Source organism: Tribolium madens, unplaced genomic scaffold (genome assembly GCF_015345945.1).
Source record: "Tribolium madens isolate multiple individuals breed KSU strain unplaced genomic scaffold, Tmad_KSU_1.1 Scaffold_11;HRSCAF=98;Tcas5.2_LG3b, whole genome shotgun sequence".
Taxonomy (NCBI): domain Eukaryota; kingdom Metazoa; phylum Arthropoda; class Insecta; order Coleoptera; family Tenebrionidae; genus Tribolium; species Tribolium madens.
In genome coordinates this window covers 1,702,148-1,729,461 of record NW_025400975.1, presented here as the reverse complement: position 1 = coordinate 1,729,461, position 27,314 = coordinate 1,702,148, and the positions used below count along the sequence as shown (strand labels likewise).

Below are 27,314 nucleotides of genomic sequence, written 5' to 3'. Positions count from 1 at the left end.
AAAAAAATAGGAGAATCTGAAATCATTCAAAATCTGGATTGACTGAAAAGACAACATCAAGATTTGTTTGTTAATAAAGTTCTTATAAACAACTTTAAAATACTGATTTATTTTGACATTTTCTTACCATATTTTAAATTCTAACACTGTTTGTGAGATAAAGTTTAGGCGATTCGCAAAACATTTAAGATTTGGATTGTCTGGAAAGTCAGGATTAAGATTTCTGTTAAAGGTATTTTGACTTCTCTCTAGCTTTTGTAAATCCTAAATCTTAACATCATTTTTGTAAGATAAAATTTTAACTTTAAAGAGAGAACTTGCATTTTAGTATACTTTGAGTATTTTTTGGGATATCGGAATGTCCCCGGATTGAGTGAACAAACAATTTGTTTAACCTGAAATGAGCAAATCCGTAATTAAAACTTTATTATTCTGACTCAGTGACAAGTTAATTTTTTTCTTGATTTTGAACACATTGGCGGTTTCATTTTTTTGACAAAGATGTTACCTTGACAATTAATTAATTAATTAATTAATTGAATAATGATTGTTCTTGTTAAAAATAACTTTGTTTTTTATCTTAAAACTGTTTCTTTGAGTTGCCATTTATTAAAATTATGTTTTTCACAAATATTTTTGTTACTTAACTTGCGTAAACTTATTTGTCAAAGTGACATCGCCAATAATGTGATAAAATATAAAACGCAGAGAAAAATTATTACAAGTCAAAAATTAAACAAAAACACGATTAAACCCGTCACGCCAAACTCAGTTTTATTCTCACCTGAGGATGACCACTTTGTAGTTGAAACGCGTTGTGTTTGAAATAAAAGTTTAGTATGACGGGTTTAATCATGTTTTTGTTTATCGCTTCCATGCCAAGAAGATCCAATAAGAAGTACTTATAAGTCAAAAATTAAGAGAAAAGTAAACTTTTCTTTCCAGTGAATAATGAAATTTTAATTTCAGATTTGCTCGCTTCAGGTTAAACAAAAAATGTTTTTTCTTTGCAGTTGTAGCGTCTCTTGTAAACTTATTCTGGAGACATATTATAAAAAAAGGAAACAGTACTTTTTCTACATACTCGTAAATTTAGAGAACCTGTATTTTGTCTTAAGTTTTGTTTTAAAACGTACGATAAAACCTACTGAAATTTTTTTTGTGATGATTTTTTTGTCAGGGGCAATTTTTCTATTCTCATAAAAACTTTTTTCTTTGAGTACAACAAAAGACAATAAAAAGTAAAATCTAATCGATTCTAATGTAATTTAACTGTACTCAACACACCTACCACTAATGTGTTAATTGCAATTTCGTGCAACATTTGCCTATAAAGACAATTTGAATATTCATCATCACCAATTTATACACCAATTAACTCGGTATTATTAAATTAATGCAAATATAGCGACATATTCAACGAGATTTATTTTTATAATTTCGGTGTCTTTACATAACTAATAGTTGTGCGTATTTTGAGTCGACCTTTGTTCCGTCTTACTAATCGTTTTTCAGGACAAGGAACTTGCAAACTATCAAATCCGAAACGAGAAATTTAATTATTTCACTTGGTATTAAAACGAGAACAATAAAAAGTCCAGCAAGTAAACTGCATTTTTATTACCCGCCTTTCCTGCATTTTAATATTCAGTCTATTTCTTTTACATTTTTTACGGGGTCGACTTTAAATAATATGAGTTTTTCGCATTCGCATTCATTTCGGGATATAATTAAATCCGACGTTTGTAATCGAAAAGGGCTGTTTGTTCGCTCGCGTGATGTGAAAACTATTCGTATTTTTAATTTGATGTTTTAACACGGATTTCATTTTCTGAATTAATTTTTATTTTATTAATAAAACTGCATGACATGGGAATATGTGGCGTGACGGTGGTGTGGGCGTGCTAATTTTTGCCATGTCCGTGATTTGTTTGGTTCTATTTATATGATCATGTTTTTGTGATACGGACACAACACTCACTTAAATAGATTGAGGATAAAATAAATACTACAGGAAAACACAAGTTTTCCTCAAAAAATTTAAACCGAAACTTTTTCCAGAACTCAAATTTTTTCTTCAATCTTCAAATTTTGTATTTTTATAATTGCAACTGTAGCTTTTTTTTATTATCTAGAACTTAAAAAATAGTAAGTAAAAGAATCTTCAAGTTGTCTTCCCATGCAATTCAGATGTGTCAAGATTCGTATTTGTTTTTCAGCAACAGTGTTACAATCATAAATAAGATTAGGAAACCTTAACATGTGCAACAGTTTATAAGATCTTTATCCTTTCAGCTACTTGAAATCTTAAAATGTTGAAAACGTTTCAAATATTTGAATTAAAATAAAACTAAGAAACTATGACTTTTTAAACCTTTCTTTAAGGAATTGAAAAAAAATCAAGACCAAGAAATACAAAATCGCTTTGATAGAATAAAGAAAATAATTCGTAAAAATTTATCATCTCATAAAAATGTTTAACATCAGAATATTAAACATTAAACATTATATTATTTTCTTAAATCTTGTTTAAGGCACATTAATGGTAAAACTGAAAGAATTCTGGTTTTTAGGTATTCGTAGAGTAATTTGTAATCAGTTTTGCGTTTGTTTATTAATAATTTTTGCATCTCGTCGCACGTGTGCATGCAAACTCGTCCAATAGAAAGTAATTGTCCATCGCCGGTCCGAAATTCAGATTACCGAAGGCACGCATGCAAATTTATACAATAACAAAGCAAGTCCCGGAGAGCTAACCGGATTAACCCGGAACGTTGCGATTAGCGCGGAAATTGACTGTTACGGTCCGGAAAACGCGCACCCAGACAGATGGCGCTCTTTCATATGCCCAAAATTAATACAAACTTAAAACGAAATTAAAAATTGCTGCAGCTCCCGAGAGGAGCCCCTCTCGTTCAGTTAATTAATTTTATGATGTTGTTGTTGTATATAAATTTAACCGGTGTGGTTTACCGGCCCTCAAATTAAACGAATAAATAAATCGTGTTTTTTTTTCGGTGAAAAGTCGGGTTTTGGCAGTGAGCCGGATTAGTAAGAATGATGGATGATGGGACAAAAGTGGAAAAACATAAGCAGCAGAGAAAAGTTTACCAAATACAATAGCAAGTTTCCACCTACAGTTTTATGAACTCGCAAAGACGAGGGCTCTTTCCAAATAGGAAATAATTAACGACAACTTTAGACGCAAAACTTGGACGCGTTTAAACTTGATTTATAATTTTTTGATGACAAACTTAATCTAGTGTTTAAAAAGCCGACAATCCAGCTAATTTTTTATATTTGTAAAAAAATGAGTAAAATACTGTCACCGATTACTAAAATAGTCACTCAACAAAAAGACGTAAATATGCTATAAATACTTAACTTTTCAGGTTTATAATCCAGCGCAGCTTTCTTTAATTTTCAATTTTATTAATAGAGGAATTTTTAAAGTAGAACACGCTAGATTTATTAGATTAAAATAGTTTCTAAAAATCAGCACCGGTTCAAAATTAATACCGATTGAAATCAATAACAACAACAAGGGTGCGCCAGAAATCGCGTCCCATAGAAGAGTGTCATGTAAGATAAAATACCAGGAACATGGAATAAATGTTCTCTCTATAAAGATTTCGAAATTTAGGGTTTATATTTTGCACCTTGACTCCATTTATTTCTGTTGGAAAAATATTTTTTTAAGTTTTTTTGCTACAGGCTATTGGAAAAGGAAACAAGCACAAGGAAGCTGTAGCCTAAATTGAAAGTCTGTCTAATGTTATTTGTGATTTTTATTGACAAAATTTTTCTGCCTTTACTAAATATTTAAGAAAAAACATACAAAATGTCAAAATTTTTTGACAAAATTTAAACATTTTCAGTTCCTGGTATGTACCTTATCATACTTGAAATGTTTCTATGGGGCGCGAGTTCTGAAACACTTGTAACATTAAAGTTGTTATTGCTTTTTTTAATTTAAACAAAACTAAATACATTGTATATTTTACGTAAAAATTTTATAAAAATTATATAGAAATAGAAAAAAAACTAAAACCCAAGTAACATTTCAATTTTTTGAGATCTTAAACCTTTTTATTAAATTTTTCTAAAAACATTAGCTTTGTTTTTCATGATATGATCATGATATTTTTTCAGAATTTTAACATTGTTTTACAAAATTGTGTTTTGTATCATCATTATGTTAGCTACTTTTAGTTTCGATTAAAGATTCTATTATTTGAAGACAATTTTTGACTTATTTCAATTTATTGCAGGAGTTGTTATCTTATATTAGTATTGTTTTTGAAGGAAAACATAAGACAGTAATCAAGAGTTTCAGTTTCAGTTTTCGCCATCCTTCACCCCTCCCCCGTGTCCATTAGCGTATCCGTGTTGATGACATGTTTTTCAATAACCCCTCATGAGAGGGCAAGACTATCCATCGGGTGTTGCTCGAACGTGACGCATGCATGCAACCGTGAGGACCAGAACGTGTCAATCACCAATGAATAATGTAATTAGAAAGCAATCAATCATCAAGCGTGGAACACAGCTGGTCCTCTCTCACTGTGGACATGTTATTACACTACTATCAATTACCGACAGTCCATCAGCGGTAAAAATAAACCGAATTAAGTAAAAACCAATGTCCGAGTGATAAACTCGATAAAGAATATTAGGGAAAAAAGCACACAATGCGGGGCGATTCTTCGATTTAGCTCGTTTAAATTAATGTTTATTAATTTGGAACTGAGGGTTAATTATCACGAGTGAAGCTCTCTTTTCTCCTGATTGAAATGGATTTGGATAATAATTGCTTCCAGGGTAATTAGTCATCAATCTAGTTAGTATTGTTACAAAATACACTTCAAATGTAAAATGCGAGTTGATATCCCTGTTAGCATCGTTTAAGTCAATTAGTGCAGCTTTTCCCAACAATTTCGATTTGAGTGCTTTCGTCTCGATAAGTAGTGCTCGAAAAGGGTAGATTGTAATAATATTGGTTTGAGCTTTGTTATTTGCTTGTCTTATTAAAACTAAGAGAAACTAGACTCGCAAATGCTGGTTTCAAGACCAAGAAATTACTTTTCTTGTCTGTTTACTACTTTTAAAACATATGATATTAATGCATTATTAGTTCGAGTAGTAAACAACCAGTTATATCATCTACTACATAAAAAGTCAAATAGAAATGTTTATTTAACACTTTCATCACATTTTTTTAAAAAATGGAAAAACTTATTAATTTTGTCGTGAGTCAAAAGCGATATTAAACAATCATTTTCCCTAGAGATAGATTGGTCGCCAAGGTCCAGTTGCATGGCCACCGCAGTCACCAGATTTAAATACGTGTGTTTTTTTTTGGGAGGGTCATATGAAACAATTAGTAAATTAGTGTTTACAACTCAAATTAATACCTTCGAAGGGCTGTGTGCGAACGCAAGCTTCCCTAGCCCGAAGAGTACAAGTGTGCATTACCAACAAAGGACCACATTTCGAGCAATGTTTTATAATAGCAAGTATTGATCCACTGACTTGATATAACTTAATGTAACGATAGTTTTTTTGTTTTTACGCTGTTTACGTTCCATAGTTTTTGTTTTATGAATGAATGTAAATATCGTATTAAGGCGGAGACATAGGCGGAGACGGATTTTTAGCTCAGCTTATTTTTAATTTTTTAGCAAAAGTTGGAAATAGAAAAGTTGTTCTCTTGTAGAGTTCTACCTCCAGGGAATTCTTAAGAATCCCAAAAAATTTCAAACAATGATTCTAAATAATTCCAAATAATTTCAAATAAACCAACTTGTAGACTATAATTCCACCGTGGTTTACTCTTCGGTTTGTACTTATATTATTATTTTCTGAACTCAACAGAAAAAAAGCGCGAATGCAACAGGCACCTCGTGTTCCTTGCTATTCCGTCACTTTTAACAATGTGAAAAATTCTTTTCGGGCTATAGGCCGTGTAAGTGGCCCCTGTTGTGCCGTTTATTGAAAAACATGCCATCAGCAGTCGCTTCTAATGGCCACAGCGAGCGAAAAAATAGGCACGACAGTGGCAAATTGTAATTTACGTCTGTCGCCGGCCCTAATTAAATTCATTAAACCGGAAGGCGCGCGTAAATGAATCGATATCGGAGGCTGATTTTTTTCATTATGGCCGAACAGGAAGGACGTGGTGGCGGCGTTGCTGTGAACAATAGAAAGACGAACGCAAAAAGTCCTGACATTCTCGATAGCCTTTTGTTTAAATTGATTCGGCGCCAATGGAATTTAATACCATTCCAGCGAAAGGTAATTGTAAAATAGACGAAGAGAGCAATTCGATTTTTGTAAAACAAGAGACTTTTTTACCGCGACGATAAATTTTCTAGCGGTGGTTTTGTGAGTTATGATAGGGAAAGTTTGGGATCACTTTTAATGAAGGTCGACGGTCTGTTGCCGTTGTGACGCATTATACAACAGTTACGAACTTCTATTTGAGTCAATTTTGAATTCAGGAAGTTACAAAAAAGAATAAAACAAGAAATTTAATGTAACTTGGAAGCCCAAAAACCAGATGTTGATTTGTAATTAAAATTAATTTAATTAAAACACGCCAAGTACACATCAATTAGCTTTGTTTCAAGTTAATCAGTACTTACTTTTGACTACTCTTAATCTTCTGAGGAGTGGCGTTTATTTTGTTAAGTTCCAGAATATCCATCCATGAGATTTATACGAATCTGGAAGAGAAAAAGGCCAATTGAATTAATTTTACAATAAAATCAACATCAAAGCTGTAACGGAAAAACCCAAGTTTCCCGAAGATTATCAATATTGGAATGAATTTTAAAATAACAGTGTTTGTTGGCATTGCACCAAAATATTTAGCATTCACATTTCTCTTAATTGACAGTTTTTTTCTCTCCAGTGACGCGCTTTCGGGATTATTAAAAAAACATCGTTTTTGTGTTGTGTTGATCCAAAATAATGTTACAATGATGACACGGAACGTAATTATGTAGTTTTGCATAACGAACTGTCGACATGCACTCCGTGAGAGTACGAGAGATTTTAACGAGTAGGGGCATAACATGTTTCAACGGACAACATCAGCATATTCCCAGGGCAAAATATGATGCATAATACACTCAGTTAATTGGCAACACGGTAAATGGCTTGAGTCGCACAAAAAACACTTTCGGATTATAAAAAAATAAAATAATAAAAAATGGAAACCCAAATTTAAAATGCAATCTATAATTTCGTTCACAAAATGCGATCATAATTATTGTATTATTTTAATTTATATCAATTATTATTTTTTACTGACCTATGATTTCAAGAAATGATTTCAAAATTTATTTTTTGCTACTTTATATTGTTGTATTGTGTTTTATTAATTTTACAACGATTATTATCTTTGAATTTTGCTTTTAGTCGCGACAATGAAGTAGCGTTCGTTGGAATCAAATTAAAACCGTTGCCTCGGTCACATTTGTATTTTTCTTGTAGGCAATTAAGCATTTCCAGCAACAATGCGTCCTAATTGTAAAGAGCAAACAAGCCGTCTTTGTCCGCGCTAAACGATAAATCCCCGTTCGTAAATACGGCCCAGTGGATCTATTCTACCCGTTCGACATTTTCGCGCACTAGCACCACCACCATCAGCATCATCAGCGAATTAATGCCGGCACTGTCTTTCACGAACGTCCTCGACAATATTGACACAGAGTGTTGAGATAAACAGTGTCGATGCCTTTGTTATACAGCTTCATAGGGGGAGGGCGACGATAAACAAATACCCGGAATAGGGGCAGAAAGCAGCCCGAATTTCTCACGCGAGTTACCCACTTTCTGAAATATGCTGTTTCAGTCTTAAGGAATGAAACGTATTTTAGTTAGCTGATTTATACGGAAGCTTTTAAAATGTTGAGACGCAAGACACGATTTCGGTTTCAGAAGAGTCGGCCGAGCGAGAACTCGAAACTTCTTATCGCTTTTTTTATCGCTGAGACAAATTCATAGCGGGTATTTAGACAGATTTCGGGAAGGACAGTCGGAAAAAGCGGTGCTTTTTGTCCGGAAAAACGATTAACTCCGGACTATGTAGACTTTCAAAATTATTCGATTTAGTAGGCGACAGTCGGGGAAATAAAAATTCTTTCACTATAGAGGAACTCAAAAAAAATTTTCAAACTAATAAATAAGTGATTGCCAACAATGACACAAATCATTCCTAAAGCCTCAAGCGCTTTGCGTATTATTAGTTATTTGTATACATATTATTTGTTTATTTATTTAATCAAATGATTGACCATACAGAAAAGTATCATTTCTTATCAGCGAACCAGTATGGCTTTAGAAAAGGCTATTCCACAACTACAGCTGTTCTTGAGTTAATAAATAATGTCATCCGAACTTTTGAAAATAAGGACCATTATCAGGCACTGTTTTTAGATCTAAGTAAAGCCTTCGATACGGTATCTCACGATATATTAATAAAAAATTACCTTTCTACGGTTTTTCAACGCATGCTGTATCTATGATCCAACCATATTTAAGTAATCGAACTCAAGTCGTAAATATCAATGGCAGACTGTCCGCTGCAAAAGAAATTTCTCATGGTGTCAATATTAGGCCCTTTATTGTTTCTGATCTACATAAATGATTTTTCTTATTACATCTCAGAACCGAATATAGTCATATATGCGGATGATACAACTCTTGATTACGCTGATAAGAACATAGAAATACTTCTAAGAAAAATTGAAAATTTTTATGCGTTTACTGAAGAATGGATAAGAATGGATGTTAGCTAATAAATTAAACCTTAATAAAAATAAAACTGTTAAATTAACATTTACTCTAAAAAACTTAGATAATGATGACTCTGATACAAACTTTACTAAATTCTTGAGTCTTCTTAAGTCCAAGCCACCCCGGTTGATAACAGCTAAACTTCCTTCTTTTTTTCAAAAAGTAAATGTTTAAGTAATAATATTTATTCTTGGCTTTCTTAGTAAATGTATTAAATTTTTTTAGCACATCCGGTGTTGCCGGAAATGCTACCAAATTTAGTTTTTCAAATAGAACACCTATGTTTTTTTTTCCTCCAAACAATCATAATTGACATGAAAAATACTGTAAACGACTATTTATTACATTTTGCGTAACACAATGCAATCAAAAAACATCTTAAATCTTAGAATTTTATAAGGAAATTGGTCGCGTATCCTGATTTTCAATTTTAAAGGAAAGGTGTGAATAAAAAAAATGCTTGGATACAGTTTAATTGTTGGTTTGACAAATCTATTGCACTTAAAAAACACTTCAAACTGATCTACCAATTTGTCGTAATTAATATCATCCATTATTAAAGATCTCAATAAGATTTATTGACAAATTAGGCTTTGTCAAACTAACAATTAAACGGTATCCAAGCATATTGCTTTTTGCATGAATACCTTGAAAGTAAAATCCGCCTACGTTGCAAAATTTGCAATAAAATTCAAAAATTTAAATTGTTTGCTGAGTGCATTATGTAAAGTAAAATGTAATAAATAGTGGTTTACCATATTTTTCATGCAAATTATTATTGTTTCGAACAAAAAACATAGGTGTTCCATTTGAAAAACTAAATTTGGTAGCATTTCCGTCACACCGGATGTGCCAAAAAAATTTGATGCATTTACTCAGAAAACGAGGAATAATAGTATTATTTGAAAATTTAGTTTTCGAAAAAAAAAAGTAAGTTTATGTGTTATCGGCCGGGGCGACTTGGACCGAATACTCTGTTGATTCAAACTTGACTTGGAAACATCATGTTGATTATTTAGCAAACAAACTGTGTAAAAACATATATTTAATTTGAAACATGTCCAACTGTGTCTCAGAAATTTTTTTAAAAATGACAGGTGGCACCTACTGCTCGAGACTTGTCGACGGCAATAATCTTCCAGGAAGAAAAAAACACTTTCCTCCTATGTAATACATATGTATAATTTTTCGTACAATCCAGCAAGAAAAACTTCAAAACTAACAAAATCCGTTATCTGAATTTTGCCATTAAATCTAACAGCATGTTTTTTCGTCTCTATGAGGGAGGTAAAATTTTTACCTCCCTAAGAGGTTACGTAATATATTTTTCTTATGACTCTAAGAGAAAGTAAGTTTTTGTACCTTATTGGCTAATTACCTCCAGAGAAGTAAAAATTTTATCTCCTCCATTGGAACGGAGAAACATGCAGCTAGATTTACTGTCAAAACTGGCATATCAAGAAAAATTGTTAGTTTTGCTATGACAGTTCAGGTTGGGAAGTGGTCACTTTCATATCAGTTTTCGGTTGGGGAAGTAGCTATTTCCCAACCTCAACAATCATATTATATTACATATGAACTGATAAAGAAGTGATCACTTTCCAGCTTGAACTGTAAATATATTTCATGTAAATTGTTAAATGAAGTTGAAATGTCAACTTTCCACATAATAGTTATTTATTCTACGAGTTTGAGTGTAAATCGGACGTATTATTTCATCGAATGCATTTTTAAACCACGAGTGTAACAAGTTGAATACAACATTTTGTTTTTCAAATTAGACTCAAAAAGAATTAAACTTGCCTTAAATCTGTTAAAAATAATCTAACGTTTCGTATTGAGAAATGCCAAACAGTTGCCAAAACTTCCTTACACGGGAGAGAAACCGTAAATTTTGACAGTGTCGAAAAATAAAATGTTTTACAATAAATGGTAAAAGTTTTTTCAGAACTCAATGTGTTTTTAAAGAAATCTCAAAAGATTGATCAGACTTTTTGTGTTTTATTACTCTAACATTAAAATTAATAGTTCAAAAATTTAATGTTTAGAGAATTACGGGTAAGTTTCATGTTAGCTTCACCTTAGCATCAGCTTTCTGCAACTAAAGTTCGAAACTTGTTTCTTTACAAACTAAACAAACTTTCTAATTATCATTTATATTAAAACTAAATTTGTTTAGCTCACCTTGCTTCTACACTTTGTAGACTCAAAGAGCTATAAAATCTCGTATGTATTATGTGTGTACTCTTGGAGATAGATGCCTTTGATCCTCAAACTTTTTCCCATACAACTTTTGACTACAATATCCTATTACACCGAATTACATGATTTTCAATAAATTGAAACAAAACATTTAATTTTTATTAATCGTAACATCGGCAATAATTTATTTAGCTTCTTAAGAAAAAACAAGACCATATTTTTAGTTATAAAAATTAAAAGCAATTTACTTGTCCAACATCATTGTCACCAACATTGAAAATATAAAATACACTAGGCTGTTAACGCACTTCGTTAATTGCGTTGTTAAACCCAAAATAGAAATTAAGAAATCAAAATATTTTGATTAAACATTTGAGAAATAATAAAATTAGTCGATGAAATTGGTCAAAAAGAAAACACAAAAAATTAAATAAAAACATAATCACATGACTAAAAATACAGAAAATATAATGTTTTAAATTCATAAACAGAAAGAGGTTTATATAAGTATTATTATTATACATACAGAAAACGAAGAACAGAAAGAAAAAGTAAAAAACTGCAAACGTTTTATAGATAGACAACAGAAGTATAAAACACAAAAAACATTGTGTTTTTAATTCTAAAGTGTTGAAATAATTAAATAAATAAATAAATAATTGAAATAAATGAGAAATTAAGATATTTTCTTGGTTTTTATTTGCTATAGGTTTTTCTAATGCAATATCATAAATTGAAAATAGCCAATTTTTTAATAGGTAATTAAACTAAAAAAATAAAAAAATAACAAGATATTTTATGTAATTTTTCTCTACTTAAGCTATATATATTTAGGCAACATTAATCAGTAGAATCTTAGTCTGTATATCATAGCAGCAAATCTCTCAATTCAACTCAACAATAGTAAAATGCAAACAGTAAAGACCACCTTCATTTATTAGTCTTTATTACTGAAATCTTGTAGCTTTCTGCTCGCAACTCGACACAACAAAAGCTTAAGCCACACAGATCACAACCATTCATGAATTATGCCAAGACATTACGATAATTGCCACATTAAAAACAAAACGGCATATCTAATCCACGACCGCTGCGAGCTAAATTACATTTATGTAAATATATATCAAACATTGAAAGCCTCGCTTTCGTAGACAATACGAGACAGAAACAAAACGTCTCGTATCTATTTAGCAAACTGTCATTGTCATTTGTGCCGAATTCATTTACGACAGAGATGGACAATGAAGGATCTTGTCGTCGTGTCACAAGTCAGTAGGCTTTGATACTTACGACAAACAAATGAAGTGGGGGTCTTAAAGGGCTAAGCTTGCTAGATTACAAACTCACTTTTTGAAAATTCCAAAGTTTTTCCTCGAACAAATAAAGTACAAATACAGAGAAATTTAAAAGTTTGCCTTATGAATGAGCTCAGTTTTCGGGACAATAGCGGGCTTTAAATCCCTCCGGGTGATAAAAGCGGCCATTGTTATTTTTTTAGACGGTGCTAAAAACACGTTCTCTGCTTTTGCATCGAACTAATTTGGTGGTGCTGTTCAAAGTGCATCGATGGAAGTTTCAAACTTGCCACACCACTATAGCGTGATTCCTACTGGGGCCTTTGTGCCGTTCCGAAGACCCTAACCGCTCTTTTATTGGCCTTTGTTATGGCTTATAATGCCCTTATAATGGAAAATTGGACAACAACTTTGGTTTGTAATGAAGTTGGAGAAGACTTGTGGAAGAAATTTGTGCGGTTGATATGTTCGGCCAAAAAAAATTTATGTAAACTTATTTTAAAAATAACTTTAGAAGTATTCAGAGTTCTAACAATGATATTTGTATAAAATTTAGTTTATATACTTCATTTCACCAACAGATATAGTAATAAACGACGCGGAGGGGATTCTGTTGCGCACTAACAATTTACGCAAAAGTCGGTTTTACACAGCACTCGCTGTACGTACCTATTAGATATTCACAACAAAGTAGAGTCTTAAAAAAGCCATAATCGGTTAGGTTCTGCTCAATGTTAAATATTTTCAAACAGCGGCACTTCCGGTTCCAGCAGCGTGGATATCAACTTCGTTATATTAAATAGAAAGCTATGTTTTTTATTACGTTTTTTAATTTTGAGAGAGTTTTTATCAGTCTCTTCTATACCCATGTTTAATTGTTTGGGGGAAATATTTAGACATTTTTGAAATTTGTTAAATTTGCATCTTTCTCTCCAAAAATTAATAACTCGACCATTTTTAAATATTGTGAAATTGTATTTGGGCATATGAGAAAAAAAAGATTAGATTTTTACTTTGTTTTATTTATAATTGGATAAATAATTAACAAACCCCTAAAATTTAAGGTTATACAGAGTGCGCCAAAACTCGCGCCCCAGAGAAAAATTTCAAATGCGGGGGGCAATAGGTCGCCAAAAAGTGCAGCCAAAGAAGTAATTTTTGCTTGCATAAGAAAGTTACTCTTAAATTCACCAATCCCAGAAGGGCACCTCAAGGTGTGATTGAAAAATTATGTCCGTTGCTAGGTTACGAAAATAATATCAATTTGCCCAGAATTTTAAAAAAAATATCTGGTCTACTGCAATTTTGAGTTTGACATTTATTAATTTTCGTAATGTGGGTGACATAACCTGCTAGTTTCCAGTATTTTTCTCGCTGAAGAGGCTGTACACGAGTATAATGAGACAGAATCGTTAATTATTATCAACAATTATCAAAAAATATTTTGAAACATTCTTAATGGATTATGGCTATGTACCAATTTTCAAATAAATACGATTTTTTCAACTCCCAATACTTCTAATGTGGGGTTTAAACGGAACACCCTGTATAAAGGTTATCAGTTGTACCAAATTTTGTAATTTTATCTATTTTGAAAATTAGGAAAAACCCTTTAAAAATGCACCCTTTTTAGAGGATGTAGCTCCCTTACATGTTTATAGGAAACTTTTGTCTTAAAATTGAATATTCAATCATCTATTTAAATTTGTAATTATCACAAGAAAAATTGATTTACAAAAATTAAAAATTAACTAACTAAAATAACAAAAGAATAAAATAAATTTGTAATACTTATAAGTATAACAAACACTATATAATAAAGTGTTCAGCATTTCGGAGGCCCTTAGGTACGGCTCTGGATTTATTTATTTAAAATTAATTTTTTTTTACAAAAAATAGACTAGAAAAGATGTATTTTAATTTTTTTGAACCTGTGTATTTGAGAGGAAATTCTTTGTGTTATTTTTGTACTATTTGCTATTGCAAGCAGCAATCTTGACCTCTTAAATGCAATAACTGGTATCCATCTCAACCCAAATATTTAAAATAGTTTCGTATTTGTGTTCATTTCTACCTACAATGTTTAAACCTGCCATCTCTCAGTTCACCATTACTGTAAAAAAACGCACAAATAAACTTTACAAGAATTCGTGTTAGATATGATTTTCATTTTAAACACCGAAAATAATCAAAAAAATAGTTACACTTTTTTATGCAAATGGATTAACTTTTTGTCGTCAGATGGCGGACCGGAAATCAATTATTCTCGGGGATCCCCTTTTGACCCTGCATCAGGTGTCGCTTACCGATATTGAAAAAACTTGTTTGCTTAAAACGTGTCCGAAATAGCGAGACAAGAATCGGGAAAAAATCGTTACTATTCCGTCTTATCAACTTATTCGAATAATTGTTCTATTTTGAATATGCAAAACAGCATAAAGAATGATCTAATTATAATTCTCGAATATTTTAACTTTTTTACATTCTATTAATATTGCATGAAATTTCTCCGAGCATGGAAAAAACTAATACATGTGTTATAAATTATACATTTTTCACTTGATTGTCAAAAATAACACTTCAATTCGGAGTTTTTGTTGAAAATAATTAATTCTACCGTTTGATAACCTGACATATGCTAAATAATTTTTTACAAAATTGGACGATTTTTACATCAACACTAATGGCAGACTTAAATAATCGAATGCTGTATCACCGTAATTATTTATGCAAAATGTCGATTTTGTGCCCAAACGCAAATTTTGAAACGAAATTAAGCGATCAATTGAGCTGAAATATGCATGAAAACAGTCATATCCGCACGGTACTAAATAATTCGGGAAAGAAATGAATCCGCTGGAAACTTCAGATAGATCAATGTCAAAAGAAAAAGTAAGTTTCGCGGTGATAAATCATCATTAATTTTATTTTTGCGTTTAAAATTTCTTTTCGCGGCCGGCGTTTGGGTAAATTGATTTTTTGCCGCAAAAACAATACAGCAGAAGAGAGGTTTTTAGCATATTAATCAAAAAAAAAAAAAAAATTACCGATTTATTACTAAAAATTGCTTTATCCGCAAACGTGACAAAAGTAAGCAATTTATGAATAAATGACACAAGTAAAAGTTTTAACTTTCAGGCAAGGAGTAAAAATTTTGTTTTTACTTTTACCATGACATTTACCAATAATATTATCTCTTGTCTCTTTCGCTGCTTCAGCAATTTTTTTAGAGGTACATCGTGGATTGTCAGCATGAGACATTTTGCACTACTAACTGCACTAGTCATTCACTAATTAAATCAATAAATACTTTCGAAAATCTCAACATAAATTCCGCATGACATTTATTATGATTTCATTGCAAAGCGTTTTATTATTTTGTTCATTTACTTGTTAATTATAGTGTTGCTCTTTACTCTTGATCCGAATACTTTTACGGATAAAACACAATATGTTATTTCTAGTAAAATTCAGTTTATGTGGATCAGCTGAAATATCGTAAGGTGTTTCATACTGTAGAAAATTTGATTCCCCAAAAGTTACAATACGTAAGCTCAAAAAGTTTTACATTTTTTTACCTTTTACCTTACTCAAAATCGTAAAAACTTGCGATACGAGGTTTTGGCTTCGCTCCGACGATATTTGCCTCACTACGTTGGCAAAATAAACGTTCAGCTTCGCCACTTTAGCCTTCACTTTTACTCACAATAACATAATATACTATTTTATGACATATTCAATAATGCTATTAAAAGATTTTCACTTTTTTGTCAAAATAGGCAGATTTGCACTTGATTTCTAAAGAAATCTTAAGAAGGAAAACGGAGCAATTTGGAAGAGTCAAAGTTTCACCAATGCTTTTAATAAACACATTTGCGTTTATAAAATTTTTTAGCTGGATTCAAAATACTTCAAAGGCTTTAATTCATTATCTGTGTAATGAATTGTTTTTTTCATTTATTATTAATTAATACAATTTTTCAGATTTGTTCAGTTTTAGAGAAAAAGGATCTAATTCAGCCAAGTGTGGCTCATGTGTCGCAAATCTTACTATTTCTTTGAGTAAGATTTTTCTTTACAAGAATACTTTTCGCGACCGGAAACACAAAGTTGATAAAGAAAATAATAAATTCCGGTCTGTTAAAAAAGAAATTGTTTATAGTAAGCAAAAGTCGAACGTTTCGCTTGAAATAAAACAGAAACGAACAATACGTCTCTACTATCCGGAAGAATCTGACACAGGAAATAAAATTTATTCGGAATTTAATGTCGACTTTTAACTCGGACTGTTTATTCCGACATTTATTATATTTTTGTCGTAAATACCGACGTTTGAGTGCGACGTAATCCAATTTACGAGTCGACTCAAAAGGCCTAATTTCGTTTCGATAATGCGGCGGAAAGATAGTAGAAGATTTAAATAAATTAGTGTGGTCTTGGGATGATTGTGCGAAAATTACTCGACAAAAATATCCAACCCTGGCTCGAGCTCTAAATTAATTTACTGCAAACGTTCTGCAATAATTAGTTTTAACACACCTTAATCTATCTAATGTCGGATATAAATCAGGCTTCGGGCGGCTGAAAAAATTCGACATCATTTTTCAGCGCGTGGGCACACCTGAAAAGCGTGACATTTTTAAAAATAGGACTTGGGCAGATGTTTGAGGAACAGACTTGCGGTCAAACGGTGTGGATTAGAGGGCTATTCTTAGAGGATTGCAGATGTGCCGAAAGATTAAAGCTGAACAAGGTGACAACATCTTGTCAAATTTATACTAAACTACATGCGATGTTAAAGTTTTATTATCTCTTAGATGCTTGTATAAATAAATATACACACATTTTTCAATTTGGAATATTTTGGATGCTACTAAAACAATTACCTTAATTGGTTATTGATTATGCACTGTTATCAATCTATACAAGCTCTACAACACAAACAATAGCGAACATATTATTAGGGGATGTATGTACTACAAAATGTTCCTACATTTTAACCGATTTTGCAGGAATTTTATTTTCAAGCAAACATCGTAAATTTAAAAGAAAGATGATTAGCTACTACTAGCAATAACCATAAATCTGTCAGTTTTGTTTTACACAAATTAAATTTATATTTTTTACATTATTTCTAAATAAACCTCGTTTTTTTTTTGTAATATTTTGTAATAGTGTACAAAAATTTCCAAAGCGGAAGAGCTTTTATTACCTTGAAAAAAAAATTTGGTTTATATAACTAAGTAATTAATTTTTAAATAATGTTACAAGAAAAACTACAAAATGTAAATTATTGGAAGTATTTAAAAAAATAATTTATTTTTAGGCAATACTTTACAAGTAGAAATTAATTCTGTGAATTTGTAAGTATTATAGAAGTAAAAGAAACTTCTACAAAAAGAAACTAAAAAACAAATTATAAGAAAAATGCTTAAATTAAAATAGAGACTAAAGAGATACGAATAAGAAAAAAGTAATAAAGTCGATATAATATTTTTTTATAGAAACTATTACTACAAAAGCCTACAGAAGTAGGTACAGACAATTTTTTATATAAACCATTTTTTTTAAATTATTAAGGTTTTAGAAACTATTTCAAAAAAATACATGCTTACTTATTAAGATGAAAATATTAATATTTAGTAGTATTTTCATAGTTTATTCAAGCTATATTTCAAAATTTGATTTGCTTTTGCCATCAAGTTGAATATTGAATTTTATAGTAATTTAGACAAAGGAGACAATTCTTTGATTTTTGAAGACTTTTCAGTATATTTTTTCAGGAATTACAAATTACAATCTTACTTACTGCAGCTTTTAAAGGCAGTTTTTTAGGTAAAAAGTTTAGAAAATGTGGAAAGTCGTGATGAAAATATTTATTAATGTCTGGACCTGAATCCTTTATTTAAATGTTCATGTAGCCCCGATTTTAAAGATATTGATACGATTTATATTTTTATTTATTTATTTTTTTGTGTATTATTTATTATGAAAAGTTTTTCGACATTTGCAAAAGTAAGTATAAAGACAAAATACACAAAAATCAAAATAAGAAGTGTTAAATGTAAAAATTTGCAGAATTTATTGTCACTTTCTGTGCCTGAGGTGTGTTTCTATTTAACCTCTCACAATTGGATTATCACAAAAATTATTTTTTTGCCGAAGGAGACAAAGTAGCAGAGTTGCTAAAACAGACACTTATAATTACCAAGTTTTCGCCGCTTACTCTCACTTCTGAGTCCATTTACCACAAAACTGTGATCAAAAATCCCCGTTTCTCACGTAATGAAATTCGACTTTTCCCACTTTTTGAGTAGGTATTCTTGTTAGTTGAGGCGTCTTTTCACTGCAAGGTAAATACGGCAGTTAGCGTAGAACTCGAGCACTGCTCTGAGGCCAACTTTACGAATAAATTCCTAATTATGAGGCACTTCGACTAAAACTAACTCCAGATGAATCCAGAAAGTCATAAATTTCCAGTATAAAAATAAACGATCGAATTGGTTGTCTTGTTCGTATGTGAAGCGTTTTTAGCGAATCATAAAAATTATGACACTGTTCAATTAAAAACCAATTTGTTTTAAAAATATTTAAAGAAATAAACAAACCGAGTTACAAAGCGATACTCTGGAGAAAAAAACTTCTAATTAGTTTAAACGATATTAGAATGTCTGTTTGAATATGCTAGAACTTGTACTTGAGTTCTGGAATAGAGAGATACAACCTGTCTAAAGCATAAGGAATTTCAATTATTGCATATCAAAGATAACTCCGACCTAAGTACTTCAATAGATAAGCACGTTACGGGAGTTGCTGTTAAATTAATACAAAAACTAGTAGTTCTGGAGCTAGAGAATTTTTTTGGAATTAAATTCCCAAGTCAGCAAACATCGATAGAATTGTTCAGTTAGTGATTTTAACTAAAAAAAATTATGCATTTATACAGAATAGTTCAAAAGTGTCAGACCAACTCTCGAATGTAATAGAAGACAATTAAGCATAAAAATGAATTCAGATTTTTCTTAAGTTTCTTTTTAAGAAAAACAAAACTGTCATTTTTTATATTATCATGTAGGCACCTTAGCTCTCTTGTTTCCGATGTTGTGGGATCTAATTTTTTGTTGAATTTGTTAAATGTTTTGTACATCTTAAGTTACAAATTAGTAATTTTTTTGATGCTGCAAGGTCTATAGTTTCCGCTAACTAAATTCAAATACATGATTTGAAATTCCAAAAAATTTACTTAAAATATAATCTCTGAGGAGTTATCTTGTGAAGGCAGGCTCAAACAATTTTTTGTCATGGAAAATTTCAACTAAGTTGGATGTCTTTTATTACCACCCAAAAGATGGTACGAGACTTTTGAATCAGCCTGTATATAGACTGGATTTTAAAAAAAAACGCCCCAAGCGTTTTCTGTTCTTTAATCAAAGGTGAACAGTTTTTTGTTCTTAGTCGTTTGCCTGTCTTAGATAAAATGAATAAAAGTGTAATTAGCTTCATTAACTGAACAATTTTATCGATTTTTGATAACTGATCAAATTAGTTCTAAAAAAATCTTGAACACAATATATGAGTACAATTCTTCTTTCAGAAAATGATTTAAAAAACAATAAAAGTATTATTATTATTAAAAAATCACTCTCGTGCTAGCCATGCAAATCCTTGGAATAAAAAATGCCACTATTTCATCGATCATAAAGTGGGCAATAAAATGCGATTCTAAAAAAAACCCATTCACACACATTCGCGCTGTCAATAAAATTTGACATTCCGCTTTTATTCCAACATCTGTTGAAGGGGTTTAAGGTGTCGCGATAAAAGTTTACAATGTTCTGCGTGTTGTGGGAAGTGGAAGGAAGAATTTAATTATTTTAACAGCGACGGAATTAGTCGAGATCGTAATTGTTTGGGAATTAACGGAAAAATTAGAGGACAAATCTACATTATCCTAATTGAGAGAGTAACAAAAAAAGTGTTAACTATAAGCGAGGGAGCAATTTGAAAAATTAGGTGGAATGGAACGGTCATGCTAGTGGCTAATCAATTTACAAGACAAGCGTTTTGTGCTCTGGAAAAACAATTTAAATTCAGCGAAAACATATAATAAAGGATTTTTGTGTAAAAATTTATATCAAAACTTTGAATGTGTAATAATAAATATAACGACAGAACTGCCATAAACTTCATCCTCAATTATGTTTAAGGATCCGTTGAGAATACCCTCAAACCTGCTGCAACAAATTAGGGCAACTCGAAAGAGTCCGAACATTAGATATAAATTGAAATTTGTTGAAATTCATTTGATATTTCGTGAATTCAGACTCAAAGTTTACAAATTCTTGGTTTAATTTAAAATCAAGATATCTTTTGAGTAAAAATTTAACAGATTTGTCTTTGAAAAACAAACTGTTTTCCTACTCTTATTATTCAGTAAATATTTTGAGATTGTCTGCAGCTTTAATGAATTTTCCTCTAATTTGACCAGGTCGATTTTATTTTTTTAGTTTTTTATGTAGATAGAATTGAATTGAAATATTTTGTAATCAAACATGAAGTTTTGCATGAATTTAGCACTGAAGTGCAAGCATGTTGTGTTTATTATTCCTCAAACAAACATCGAATCAAAAATACACTTAACCGACGTTTCAACCTACTTTCATTCCATTCCACAAGTATTGTATTGTGCTTACGCAAACTTAAACCTGAAATAGTGAATAACTTCACAACAATAATTTCACCGGTTTTCACTTAAACAATCTTGTCTCAGGTTGAAAAAACTCACCTTTGATAAATTTTAACTAAGGGGTTGTAAACCCGGTGACCTAATAAACTTTGTCGCACTGTTGGCCCATAAACATTTCAGCGACGAAATTTGTGATGATACACAATATGAACATTCAGAATAAGGACCGGACTGAAAGGGAGAATGGGGTGTTTCAGGGAAGACAGAGACGGACTCGTTGCACATTTATTAACGTTACATTGTGTCACGTACGGCTGTTACTCCCGTACTCCGTTTCCAACGTGATTCTGTGATTTTCCCTCGCGTTTTTTTCTAAATGGCATATCTAAATCGAGTGTTCTTCCACTAGACTGACTCCCTTTCTCTGTATTGTAATTAAGGCTGAGCGAAAATCGAAAATAGTTTATTTGATGTGTTTCGATGCCGAATCCGATTTTTATTCGCTCGTTAACGGCCGTTTATTTGTCGAAACAATTAATTAGGGGATTTATGGGCTCAACTCGTTAAAACGTCATAATAAATGCGTGCGAGTTGTAAAGAAGCGGGAAAATAAAACCTGAAATTAATCAACCGTCTTCTTCTAGTTTATGGCAAAGTTTATTTGTAGTAAATAAATTGAGACCATAAAAAAATTCTTCAAAAATTTTGTGTCATTTAATTTAACTCTCATATCTATAACTATAAAAAAGAGTTGATGAAGATATGTTATATACGAAGTGAGTCTTAACTTATAGGCATAAACTTAGAGAATGAAAGATTTTGGTCAATAACAAGTAAAAAAATGAAAAATAAGTTAAATAAAACTTTTCTATTTTTATCGAATATCAATAAAAAATACCACTTAACTTCGTCAAAATAAAAAAAAATCGATTGACTTAGCTATTGGCCTAACATTTTAAAATCTAATAGCGTTTTTAACAAGGTATATCTCGGTAATTAAGAAACTTTTATCATATTTTTTTACTATTAGTTATTATATTTGGCATAACCTATCATACTCTAAAATTATGCGTATAAGTTACGACTCAGTCTGTATATTACTGTGCCATAATACAGGCTGAGTTAATAACATGGGAAAGCTCGATTGCACCTATAACCTCAATAATATCGAAATGAGCCAAATAACACTGCAAATGAGAGGCCAAGGTGCAGTCTCTAAAATTATTTTGCTTTATACATTTTACAGGTTGCAGAGCAGCCTTAAACATAGTTTTTTTTAATGACAGCCTATCTACATTTGTATATACATACATATTTGAATTTGCACTCTCTTTAGGCTTTATACAGGCTGGATTGGGAAAAACGCCCCAAGTCATAGCTAAATTATTTTTAAAGATTTAAGTCATTTATTGTTTGGCATAGATGCTCAATCAATGCTGTTTTTTGTTTCACCGGAAGTGTCATCAATTCCATTTTTTAAATGGAACAGCCTGTATATTTTTTTTATTTTTGAATTTTTTATTAAATTGTGTTTCAACAAACTCTTTTAATTCTTTGTAAAACTTTGATCAATCGGTCCGAGAAACAATTCGATGGATCGATTTAAAAATTACTAGGGCTATTGGGAATACATTAAGCTGTAAAAACACCTAAAAACAATAGTCTTCCTATTAATATTAGTGAATACGCGGTAGATTTACTAAAACAATGCAAAAAGTTACTTTTTCCTCGTTTCTTTAAATCAGTGTTGAGGGTGAAAAAAAATTTCAGAAAATCATAAAAAGATCTTGTAAGACATTTATTCCATCAGTTTTTGACACTACCATTATATTCTCTGTATGGTCATTGGTTGCTGAGATATCGATGATCAAAGACAAAAGGATCCTTTTTCATTTAAAGTCAGATATCTCAACCACAAATTGACGTAAAGAGAAGATGAAAAAAGCAAATTAAAGGTGAACGAACATGCTATCCGACCTATGCATTGATTTAACTAAAAAAATCCCATGTCCGTGGAAAAAAAACAAAAATAAACAAATTTAGAATTTTTTTTCTCGCGCTATTACTTACTATGGTTGCGTGCTAAACCTAGATCAGAAAAAAATATGGCAGAAAATCGTAAAACTAGAAACCTAAAACTGGAAAATATACATTTTTTAAATCTAGATACGACCATTTTTCGATGCCTTTCAAAAATCATCAAAAATTTAGAAAAATTTTTTGTTCTTTTAATTTTTTGGAGTAGTGTATTACAAACAATATCATATAAATTTCAAGAAAAAAGTGTTTTTGTCGGAGTGTGAAAACTTTGTTCCAATTTTTAGATTTTGTAAAATACGATTTTCGGAAGCTCTGTTGAAGGTTGTCATGAATCTGTTTGGAGCTGATTTAAAATGAATATGGTGTAGTGTGCGATCGTATATGCGTCTCTTTAGAGCGCTTATGAAAATTTCATCAAATTATTATTAGAGCTAAATAATTGAAGCAAGTGCTTGTACGTGTTGTAGTGATTTCTTGCGCTTATTTATCCCCGGTGATTAAATTTTAATGAGGCAGAGAGTCGCCATTTCGGCATCTAAATTGTAAATTTTTGAACCGACCGCCGCTGCGTCACGATTATTAACATGTTATTTACATAAGATCGCATGCCATGCAGCAATCGTATTTTTTTCGACTTGTTAGCACATTAATCCAAATTTATTAACACCCGAACAATGTTGTTCTAGTAAATCATTAGCAAAGCGGTCCGCATGAATGTCTCTTTAAGAATGCAAACTGTGCGATAAGTACAATGTGTTCGGACGTTCGGACACGATAAGCTATCTCTATAGCTTCTGCACGTATCAGTGTACAACTTCCTTAGGGGTTGGGCACGCAAAGATGTGCATAATAATTACGGGAGGGCGGTTCTCGCCCCGCCAGAGCGACGGATCGCGTGCTACCACTCTTCGAGAAGGAAAATTGCAACGAGGGATTCTAATAGATTTCCCTCTGGCTTAGGAATGTCGCATGCAAAAAGTTATCTGATGAGAAGGGTTCGACTTTGCACAGCTGATGGCTTCTTTCAAACATTATTAATTGCCTACAGTTTTTTCGATGAGAGTTCACTACACTCCGATCGATTAAGACCATCAAGAAAGAAGGCAAAAAGTGACCACAACTCCTCCAAGCACATTTTTAATTATACATGCGGTATAAAGCATTGTCTTGTTTCGTGGACACTCGGCAATATACGAGCCGTGTAAATTGTTAATATGGTCCGGAGTTTGCAACCCGGACTCCAAAGTTGGCTTAGTGCAGTTACTGCAACCAACAGCTAGCTACTACATTGGTCGCACTGCTGGATTACACTACGAACGTTTGCGGTTTTTATTTTCATACCTTATCCTCTGCAAAGGGACAACTAACTACATTAATTCCACTTGATAAAAAGCTTCGCTCATATCTCCACCGATATTTTAATTACGATTTATGAGCAGTGAGGGGATTTAGTTGAAAATTTATGAGTAAATTCCCAAAATCATCGAATTTTTTGATTTTTCTTTGTTTTTTTAGTATTCTGTTATACCACCGTTCATGAGATATGAGTTTTCAAAAAATTACCTAACATTGTTTTAAATAATCTGTAAAGTAGAACATTTTCATCAATTGAACCCGGCTAATAAGTTAATCCGTAAAGTGTGCATGTTGTGCAATATAAAAAATTACAATTCAAAAAATGTAATGTATCAAGTATAACTTGAGTAATTTAGATTTATAGGAATTAAGTTGTAACTTTGGTGGAATTTTTCATAATTGAAATTAATTGTAGTTTTTTGCCTTTCGATGAGCGGTAATTAAATCCCTGTTAAATAATAAATCAAGGACGCACATCGCAGGTAATTGTAAACATCGCCTTTGCAAAAACGAAGAAGAGGCTTTCTAGCCTCCGCGCCGTCAAGTTCTCCGATTTCCTTTATCCTTTGCGAGAGGCTCTCGTGCCTTGCAACGGCCTTATTAATCCTTGCGGCGGATAATGGGAGGAACAATGTCGAGATTGAGTAATTCTAAAGTTAGATTGTGGGTACCTACATGTGCTGCCGACGATTTCGATTTTTTTATGATTTCGGGCGGTTTTTAAAGGCGAGGGTCGGGTGCTCTGTCAGAAATAATTGGTTTGTTATTTTTTTCTATGCAACAGCTAGGGGAAGGTGAAGCGACCTCATAACGGGAAAGTTAGGCGCTTTTTATGACGCGCCGTGCTAATGTGAATTCATTATCCTTCCCGAGGTCAAAAAACTGTAGAAAGTGCTATTTTTAATTTTTTTAATGAAAAAAAACTATAAATTTACCTTGTTTTTTAGCTATGTATAGTACTCCCTGTTTTAAAATAGTGTTTTATAAATTTTTATAAAATTCTGCGGACACTACAGAAAATTAATAGATTTTAAAATTATTTTATAAAAATTGCGTATCTCTTTAAACATTTAGTATAATTAGCTTTTCTATTGTGCAGTCGTTAAAAGACAAAATATTTTGATTGTTTAATTATATTTAACATTTTTTAGCAAAATTATCAAAAATAATCTTAAAAAATGGTGATGTTTACCTTTTTTGAAATGTCTGATTACGTTTTTGGACTAAAGTCGTAGTTTTTTGCCTAAACAAACCAAAAGTTACTAAATTAGGTGAAAAGTATGTTATTTTTACTTGTTTCGACCGTTTTAGCACGTTTTTAGACCGAAACGCAGTTATATTGTATTTTTTTTAAAGAAAAAGAAAATTTACCAAAAATTTTTGTTTTTTTTTGAGTGTTTACGCACGTTTTTAAAATAAAAACGTTTTTAAAAATTATCAAAGTAGATTGAAATTATTATTACCTAAGCTTGTTAGTTCGTTCTTTAACCAGACGCTTATTTATTTTGCAAAATTTTTCCAAAAATTCTTAAAAACAAAAGCAAATTAAAAATAGTGTGATTTTGTATGTCAGTAATGGTCAAAAATACGTCAAAATCCGCAAAACTTGAAAGAAAATGGTGTTATTTTTGGTTTATTTTTAGATTTTTCTAAAATATATTAAAAATATATATAAAAATAATTTTTTTTTAGCGATTTATCACGTTTCTCGGCCTTAAACGCAAGTATTTTTTAAAATCTTGTTAAAAATACTTTGAAAAATTACAAAATTAAGCCTAAAATGGTGTTATTTTAGTTTTTTGGAACATTTAAGTACGTTTTTCAGCTAAAAACTTTTTACAAAATTTTGTTATACCAGGTGTAAAAAATCAATAAATTTTTTATTAAAGATTATGTTAATTATTTATCTAACTCTAAAAGACCTTAACCACTCAATTTGTAATAGTATATTACATAACGAGCACGGAAAGTGATACATAACGCACAAGCGGGAAAGTTGCGCACGAGGCGTTAGCCGAGTGCAGACAATCCTGCGAGTGCGTTAGACACTTGCCTGCAAGTTTTGTACACTATTTTTCCTACGACCATAAATAATTTTTTTCTTACGAACATATTTTTTTATAACGATTTATTTTTTATAATGGATACAAAAAAAATACGTTGAATGAAAAAATACAAAACATCCGAGTGTGAATTGTGCGTTAGATTTCTAACACACAGTGCGAAAACAAATCGTACAGGGTTTCTGACCTGGTACGATATTGCCAATTCTCGCGCATATGTAATTGTGCGTTATGATCTAGTTCGTATATGGTCGTAGAAAAAGAAAGTATAAATCACAACCTTGTAATTTTCAGCTCGCATCTAATGAATTTTTTGTTGAGCTGGTGATACTTCCTACCACTTTACATTCTTGAAGAAACAAACTTTGAAACCTTCTTCGAACATTTAAAAAAGCAAGCAATTCGTAGAATTAATAAATGAATTGTTAAATGTTGTAGAAACGATCTAACGCTCCATTTATTTATTTTTGAAGCGTTTTTATTTGGATTAGTCGAATCTTGAATGTTTTGGGTGAGTTGTTCTGAAACGGTTGTGGTTTATCAGTGGCTGCCACAACTAGAGACGAGTCGTGTAACAATAGCCAGTCAGTAAATAAAGATCAAAGTAAACTCAAACAATTGTCAGCAAATTTATCACGAAATTGTTGGAGTGTAAAACTGGCTGGAAAAGAAGGAATTGCTGCAGACAATAAAATGTGCAAGAGGAAGATTTAATTAAGGCGTTTTTAACAATAGTAAAAATCCGAAGCAATAATAAAAACTGCCAGCTTATAAATCGTTAATTTCGCTTCAATTGGCAATCATTTTGTATAGTTTATTGTCCGAATTTGGGGTTGGCCAGCCCAGACACATCCACTCTCGAATAATTAA

At 31.4% G+C, this 27,314-nt stretch overlaps 1 protein-coding gene across 2 annotated transcripts in view; it reads right to left on the bottom strand.

Annotated features, from left to right (window-relative positions):
• The window catches only part of LOC123005775 (heterogeneous nuclear ribonucleoprotein C-like), a 183,657-nt gene that overhangs the window by 115,436 nt on the left and 40,907 nt on the right, over positions 1 to 27,314 (bottom strand). Inside the window, exon 2 of one of the 2 annotated variants that reach the window (XM_044399733.1) lies at positions 6,645 to 6,725. The exons of the other annotated variant lie outside the window; for it this stretch is intronic. Coding sequence (XP_044255668.1) covers positions 6,645 to 6,706 — 62 coding nt within the window. The 5' untranslated portion in view covers positions 6,707 to 6,725. The remainder of the gene's footprint in view (positions 1 to 6,644; positions 6,726 to 27,314) is intronic. 2 annotated transcript variants of the gene reach the window in all.